This window comes from Silurus meridionalis, chromosome 5, assembly GCF_014805685.1.
Source record: "Silurus meridionalis isolate SWU-2019-XX chromosome 5, ASM1480568v1, whole genome shotgun sequence".
Classification (NCBI taxonomy): Eukaryota; Metazoa; Chordata; class Actinopteri; order Siluriformes; family Siluridae; genus Silurus; species Silurus meridionalis.
In genome coordinates this window covers 29,035,652-29,043,951 of record NC_060888.1, presented here as the reverse complement: position 1 = coordinate 29,043,951, position 8,300 = coordinate 29,035,652, and the positions used below count along the sequence as shown (strand labels likewise).

The 8,300-nt window shown below is 37.8% G+C and overlaps 1 protein-coding gene across 7 annotated transcripts in view; it reads right to left on the bottom strand.

Moving 5' to 3' along the window:
• Nucleotides 1-924: 924 nt before the first annotated feature.
• The window catches only part of LOC124386371 (anoctamin-1), a 54,970-nt gene continuing 47,594 nt past the window's right edge, over nucleotides 925-8,300 (bottom strand). For all 7 annotated transcript variants that reach the window (XM_046850169.1, XM_046850172.1, XM_046850170.1 and 4 more), the window contains 3 exons: nucleotides 5,991-6,175; nucleotides 5,648-5,753; nucleotides 925-1,689 (listed from right to left, as the gene is read on the bottom strand). In XM_046850169.1, coding sequence (XP_046706125.1) covers nucleotides 1,459-1,689; nucleotides 5,648-5,753; nucleotides 5,991-6,175 — 522 coding nt within the window. In that variant the 3' untranslated portion in view covers nucleotides 925-1,458. The remainder of the gene's footprint in view (nucleotides 1,690-5,647; nucleotides 5,754-5,990; nucleotides 6,176-8,300) is intronic.

The following is an 8,300-nucleotide window of genomic DNA, read 5'->3' as shown; positions in this document are numbered from 1 at the left end:
AATGTGGGATTATTACTTCACATCCAGTATAGACACATGATACATGTAAACATAAGTCTCCTTTAAAAAGAAAAAAAAAAAGGGGAAAAAAAGAGCCTTTATAAAGTCTTAATGGATTTTTTTTAAGCGCCTGACACCACTTAATTGGATAAAAAACAAATGAAAGTGTGTAAGATTTCCTGCTTTACACAGGTGTTATTCCAGGCTTTCACCGTTTTAATGCCAAAAAGTCTAAATAAAATGACATTATTATTAATGTAGAATCTTTAGGAAAAATTAAAAATTAATTAGCATCAGTTTTAGGTGAGGGTTTGGCCTGAAGCCCAAAGGTGAAAGTTAATTTTGCTTAATGATTAATTGTAGTACTTTTCAATTTGATAATTATTTTACTAATTAATAATAAACAGTTTTGTAATTAACTTTCCATATACAACAAAAATTTAAATAAATAATAATGAAGTAGAAGACTTAATTATAATTTATTTACATTTTTGTTGTACAAACCTTTTTCTTCAAAAAAGCTAGATACTTTGTGAGCTGTAGGCCAGGAACCTCCCAAACAAGTTTGAAATTCTATCTGAAATGTAATCATGACAATCTTAAAATTTGAGTTAATATAAAATAATATTTAAAAAGTTTAGTTAATGTGACATCCATCTTCAATAAAAAAAATACTGCAGTGAAAACACTGTTTAACTAAATGTCTTCATATAAAATATGCAACCCTTCAGTCTTACAGCCCTGCAATCGTACTGCACTACAGCCATGAAACCCTACTACCCCTCTGCCCTACTCTTTATGCACTACTTACATCACTTACATTTTCTGTACTTTTTTTTTACTCTATTCTCAGAGTTTATAGACTTATGATGATCCCTGATGAAGATGGATTTATTAATAGAGACACTTCAGAAGTGTGAGAAATTTCCTTCTGCATTGTTCATTTAATTTATTTCTTAAAATTTAAGACTGAACATAAGAATGTTTTTTCATATTAACCACAACAATTCTCAGCATAAAGTGTTCACTGGAGACTAATAAATAAATTATTATTATAACAATCATAAACCTTATAATCATAACTCCAAACCTCTTTTACACCGATTCCTTATAAAAACAATTAGTGATCCTTTAGACAGCTGATGAGGGGCTTCAATCCCACGGAAGTGAAGAAAGTGATCTCTGTCTCTGTCTGCAAATCCAATGATCAGTTCACCTCCCCGACTCATAGGACTGTCACATGGTAATTGGGATGAATGTGATTAATTAACTTAACAAGTAACCAATGTAATTCATAAATAACAAAATTCTCCAAAGACCAACAAAAGACTAATCTGTGGAATGTCATGACAAACACAGACACATATACACATATACACATATACACACACACACACACACACACACACACACACACACACACACACACACACACAAACACACACACAAACACACACATTAGTAGCAGTTGCTCTGAGTGTGTGTGAGCGGTCTTGGGTGGAGGACAGGACTGTGTTTCAGGTTGTTTTCTTTTGCTTTCTCATCTCCAATGTTCAAGTTCTTCCCCTTCTCCTCCTTCATGAACAAATCCACCATCAGAATCTTCTCCTTGTGGATCTGAACGCTGATATCTTTAGGGATGTCTGGGATAATCCAGTCCACAATGTCGCTCATAAGCATCACCACGTTCTGCACATGTGAGTGTGAGAGGAAGAGAAAGAGAAGCTTTGACAACATCGACAGATTTATAACACTTTAAAATAAGCTTCAGAATTATTGCCACCCTGTTAAAATAAACAACTTTATTAATTGAAAAAGAATATTTTCTAGCAAAAGCATGTACACAATAATGATTGGCATCCAGATATGTACAGTTTTGTGCAAAAGTTTAGGAACCACTGACAATGTCCATGATTTTCATTTATAAATACTTGGGTGTTTGGATCAGCAATTTCATTTTGATCAATCAAATAACTGACGGACACAGTAATATTTCAGTAGTGAAATAATATGCATCAAAACAAAATTAGACAGGTGCATAAATTTAGGTACCCGTGTCATTTTGTTGATTTGAATACCTTTAACTACTTAGCACTGATTAATTGGAACACAATATTGGTTTGGTGAGCTCATTACGCCTTGAACTTTATAGACAGGTGCATCCTATCATAAGAAAAGGTATTTGAGGTGGCCAATTGCAAGTTGTTGTTCTCTTTGACTCCCCTCTGAAGAGTGGCAACATAGGGGTCTCAAAACAACTCTCAAATGACCTGAAAACAAAGATTGTTCAACATCATGGTTTAGGGGAAGGCTACAAAAAGTTATCACAGAGATATAAGCTGTCAGTGTCCACTGTGAGGAACATAGTGAGGAAATGGAAGACCACAGGCACAGTTCTTGTTAAGGCCAGAAGTGGCAGGCCACATCAAATATTGGAGAGGCAAAGGTTAGGGATGGTGGGAAGGGTCAGAAACAGCCCACAGATCACCTCCAAAGACCTACAACATCAACTTGCTGCAGATGGTGTCACTGTGCATTGTTCAACAACTCAGCGCACTTTGCACAAGGAGAAGCTGTATGGGGTAGTGATGCGAAAGAAGCCTTTTCTGCACACATGCCACAAACGGAGTCGCTTGAGGTATGCAAACGCACATTTGAACAAGCCAGCTTCATTTTGGAATAAGCTGCTGTGGACTGATGAAACAAAGATTGAGTTATTTGGTTATAACAAGGGGTGTTATGCATGGTGGCAAAAGAACACAGCGTTCCAAGAAAAACACTTGCTACCCACAGTAAAGTTTGGGTGAGCATCCATCATGCTGTGGGGCTCTGTGGCCTGTGCCAGTACTGGGAATCTGGTTAAAGTTGAGGGTCGCATGGATTCCACTCAATATCAGCAGATTCTTGAGAATAATGTTGAGGAATCAGTCACAAAGTTAAAGTTACACCGGGGCTGGATATTTCAACAAGACAGTGACCCAAAACACTGCTCAAAATCTACTCGGGCATTCATGCAGAGGAACAAGTACAATGTTCTGGAATGGCCATCCCAGTCCCCAGACCTGAATGTCATTGAACATCTGTGGGGTGATTTAAAGCGGGCTGTCCATGCTCGGCAACCATCAAACCTAACTGAACCGGAGATGTTTTGTAAGGAGGAATGGTCCAAAATACAACCATCCAGAATCCAGACACTCATTAAAGGCTACAGGAAGAGGCTGTTATTTCTGCTAAAGGAGGCTCTACTAAATATTGATGTGATTTTTCTGTTGGAGTGCCCAAATTTATGCACCTGTCTAATTTCGTTTTGATGCATATTTCACATTTTCTGTTAATCCAATAAACCTTATTTCCCTACTTTAATAACTGTCCTTCAGTTATTTGATAGATCAAAATAAAATTGCTGATCCAAACATCCAAATATTTGTACATGTACATACCTCACCTTTCGCACCACGACACTTTAAACTCTGGACCTGCACAGCAAAGTGCACTTTATATTTATTTATTTTATACCACACCATACCGCACACGGACACTTTATGGACACTTTACACCACACCATACCGCACACGGACACTTACGGACCCTTACACCACACCATACTGCACACGGACACTTTATGGACAATTTACACCACACCATACTGCACACGGACACTTTATGGACAACCCACCACTAAAATTGTCTATTGTTTACACTTTGTTACACATTGTTTACTGTTTCACTGTCTACTGCCATAAGAATTTTTTGTATATACATTTTTCTCCTTGTTTCACATACATATCTTTATATATCCTTTATATCTTATATTCTTATATTTAATTTTATATAGTTTTTATACTTTATTTATCTGCTTCTTTTCTTTTTCCCCATCCTATTCCCCTCATGCCGGACCGTCGTATAAAGCATTTCACTGCATGTCGTACCCTGTATGTATGTGTATGTGATGAATAAAATTTGATTTGATTTGATTTGATATTTATAAATGAAAGTCATGGACATTGTCAGGGGTTCCTAAACTTTTGCATAAAACTGTACCTTTGGAAAAATAGATTTTCTAAAAGTAAATTAATTTAAAATGCAGTTTTTTATCAGCATTATACAACATTGTAATTAGGAGGTTATACACAATCAACTGAAGCACAATTATGTGGGTTATATGTAGGTTTCAGAACTCCGATTCTGCTGGGAATCAGATTAATAATTTTACGCACCACAAACACAAATGCAAAGCAACACAGTAATAATGCAGCAAACAAAATCATAAAATAAATAAAAAATTTACAGAAAAATTCATCATTTAAAACAGATTCAAATGTCATTACATACAAGTCACGGATTTAACATAATTTTTTGTAAGGGTGTCAATATTTCTGGAGTTTACACACATATGAAAAGAGCTACAGTGGTGTAAATAAGTGTTGGTACCTGATTGTTTTTGCACGTTTTTACACTTTAATGTTTCAGATCATCAAACTAATTTAAATATTAGTAAAAGAGAACACAAGTGAACACAACATGCAGTTTTAAAATTATGGTTTTTATTATTGAGGGAAAACAAAATCCAAAACTACATGGCCCCGTGTGAAAAAGTGTTTGCCCCCCTATTAAAACTGTGGTTTATCACATCTGAGCCACACCCAGGCCTGATTACTGCCACACCTGTTCACAATCAAGACATCTCTTAAATAGGACCTGCCTGACAAAGTGAAGTAGACCAAAAGATCCTCAAAAGCCAGACATCATGCTGAGATCCAAAGAAATTCAGAAACAAATGAGAAAGAAAGTAAGTGAGATCTATCAGTCTGGAAAAGGTTCTAAAGCCATTTCTAAAGCATTGGGACTCCAGAAAACCACAGTGAGAGCCATTATTTACAAATGGCAAAAACATGGAACAGTGGAGAACCTTCCCAGGAGTGGACCAAAATTACCCCAAGAGCACAGTGACGACTCATTTAAGAGCTCACAAAAGACCCCACAACTACATCCAAAGATCTTCAGGCCTCACCTGCCTCAGTTACAGTCAGTGTTCATGACTCCACAATAAGAATGAGACTCAGAAAAAATGGTCTGCATGGCAGAGTTCCAAGACCAAAACCACTGCTGAGCAAAAAGAACATAAAGGCTCGTCTCAGTTTTGCCAGAAAACATCTTGGTTATCCTCCAGACGTTTGGAAAAATACTCGAGATAAAACTTTTGGAAGGTGCGTGTCCCATTACATTTGGCGTAAAAGTAACACCGCATTTCAGAAAAAGAACATCATCCCAACAGTAAAATATGGTGGTGGTAGTGTGATGGTCTGGGGCTGGTTTGCTGCTTTAGGACCTGGAAGACTTGCTGTGAAAAATGGAGCCATGACTTCTGCTGTTTACCAAAAAATCCTGAAGCAGAATGACCAGCCATCAGTTCGTGACCTCAAGCTGAAGCGAACTTGGGTTCTGATCTAAATGGCTGAAGAAAAACAAAATGAAGACTTTGGGGCCCAACCAGTTATTAGGTTTAGGGGGCCAACACTTTTTCACACCACTGTAAGTGTTTATGGTCTCCGACACATACAACACACACAAACATACAGACAAAGTAACACTAAACAACACACACACACACACACACACACACACACACACACACACACACACAGACCTGAAAGACGATGACAAAGGCAAGTCTGGCAGCTAAAACGGCCCAAAACTCTTTAGAGACTTGGTATGGAGTTGATGACCATGGAGGTTCTCTGTAGTCTTTATACCTACACACACAGAGAGAGAGAGAGAGCGAGAGCGAGAGAGAGAGAGAGAGAGAGGAAGTGAGAGGAGGCGAGTATAAGTTAGAGTAAGGAAGAGGGAGTGAATGTAAGTGAAAATTAGTGAGAATAAGTGAGAATAAATGAGAGAAAGCAAGAAGAGGCGAGTATAAGCAAAAGGAGGCGAGTAAGTAAAAGTAAGTGAGATTAGTTATGATTAAAAAGCATCAATTTTAAGTTTACCTGCAGATTTCCACCTGAAAATCAGCATAGAGCAAGTCAACAGGCCCTGTGCCATTCTGGAAGTGACTGACGTTGAAGTGTGAGAGCGTGTGATTAACAAAACCATGCATGGAGCCATCAGTGCTGTACATGTACTGATACACCAGCCGGGGGATGAAGTCTGATGTGAAGGAGATGACGAAGGCCTGACAGATATTTTAAAAACACATGAATCATCATTAATACACTGCATTTGTATCACATTAAATATAATGACGTTTCCCATCTTCATATCTCTAACCCTTTTCTTGATTTTGACCTCTGATCAGTATGTATCAGCGGTACGTATCATGCAGAACGTGTTTTGTTTCTGTCACGAATTAAATATGACAATTATTGCTGTATTCAATGACTCAAATTAGTTTGGATCCAAGTCTTTTACTGTAAATGTTTTAATGTACAAAATAAATATGATTGGATAAATATATATATATATATATATATATATATATATATAAATAAAACATTTACTGTGAATACAAAAATACTGAAATAAAAATATAAAGAAAAGTAAAGCACAAAAATAATCCTGATTTTTATTTTATTGTACTTGTTTTAGTTTTTACTCTCAGTGATTTTCTAAGTGAAGTCCAAGACGTCATATTCAGACAATAACTGCATTGTACAACAAGTAGAACAAAAACTTGTCAAAAAAATTATCCCCTAAAAGTCCTATCAAGCGGTGTTTCGAAAGATGTGCTTGGATTAAAGTTGGGCAGCGTGATATTCAAACAGAAATAAAAATAAATGCAAGTGTTTTAACTCAGTAGGAAACGTATAAATAAAAGATAACATTTCTGCAGATTAAATAATCGAAATTCCAAGTTCAGCATGTCATGAATGTTAACACAGGAACAAAAGAGAAGACTGGAACTTCCAGGATGATAAAATACCCTACAGTATAGTAAATAAAATATTCCAGACACAAGGTTCAATTCTTACTGACCAAGTTTGGTGTTTTATTTTAAAATGGGTCATGAGAGGAAAGGATTTGCTTATCTATAAAAACTAACAAAATTATGAATGAAGGAAAATGTGAGCAAAGAAACAACATTAATAAGAACGAAAAGACAAATATGAAGAAGAAAAAGATAAAAAAAAAAAAAAAGAATAAGAAGGTGAAGAATATAACCAAAACTTTCATGTACTCTATAACCTCTATATGCACCACTCTACTGGGAAGATGTTTCACTAGATTAGTGTGCTTGTGGAGATTTGTTGAATGTTAGTAACAAGGTAGTGATGAAGGTGAGGTGAAGAGGCCTCAGGTCAGACGTGGGAAGTAACTAAGTACAAACACTTTGTTACTGTACTTAAGTAGATTTTTCTGGTATCAGGATTTTACTTCACTATTTATTTTTCAAACACATTTTTACTTTTACTCATTACATTTTTACACAAATATCTGTACTTTTTACTTCTTACATTTTCAAAACAGACTCATTACTTTAGTTTTTATCTATTTGGAGACATGATCAATATTTTTCTTCTCATTGCACTGTTTTCAGCACATCAACATATTTTCTGTCATTGTGCTCCTTTTTAATCCACTGGTGCATCATCTCCTGTCTCTCACACACCACAGACTCCACTCACTCATGCCTCCACTCTCTCTGAAGCTCCAGGTTTAACGAGGCACACCTGAAGCTTATCATCACTCCACCCCGCTCCTACATAAACCCCTCACTCTCATTCATTCCCCGTTCGTTATTATATGTGTTGGACTTCGCGTGCGGGTTATGTTTGCACGTTCCGGTGTCATACAGGATTCCTCTCATCCGTCCCATTCGGACTCCAGAATCCCGTACCGGCTGCTCTTCTCCTCCCCGTGCATCTCGGGTCAGCTCTGCTTTTCCCAAAGCGCACCTCGGACTCTCTCTCAACCGAAGGACTGCCGCGTGTGTGTGCGCGCGTGTGTGTGTGTGCTTGTGTGTATCTCTCTCTCTCTCTTGTTCTGGTCATTAAAACCCGAGCGAGCTGTACTCCGGCTTCCGCCTTCTGTTTCGCTCGCACCATGACAGAATAACGAACCTCCTGAGAAGGATTAAAAAAAAATTTAAGCAGGAAAATTATCAGATTACCGCCGTGGTCCCAGCGCGAACCGAACATCGGAGGTCGGGTTCGCTCGGCCACACTCAAGCGGCAGCCAAGCTCCGCCTCCGGGAAAACCCGGAAGCTCACAGCCATTTCTCGGCCACGCTCGGCAGCGCCACACCCCCTCTCAGCGTCCCCCTCCAGGAGACGTCTCACCTCTGGGCTCCTCTCCGGACA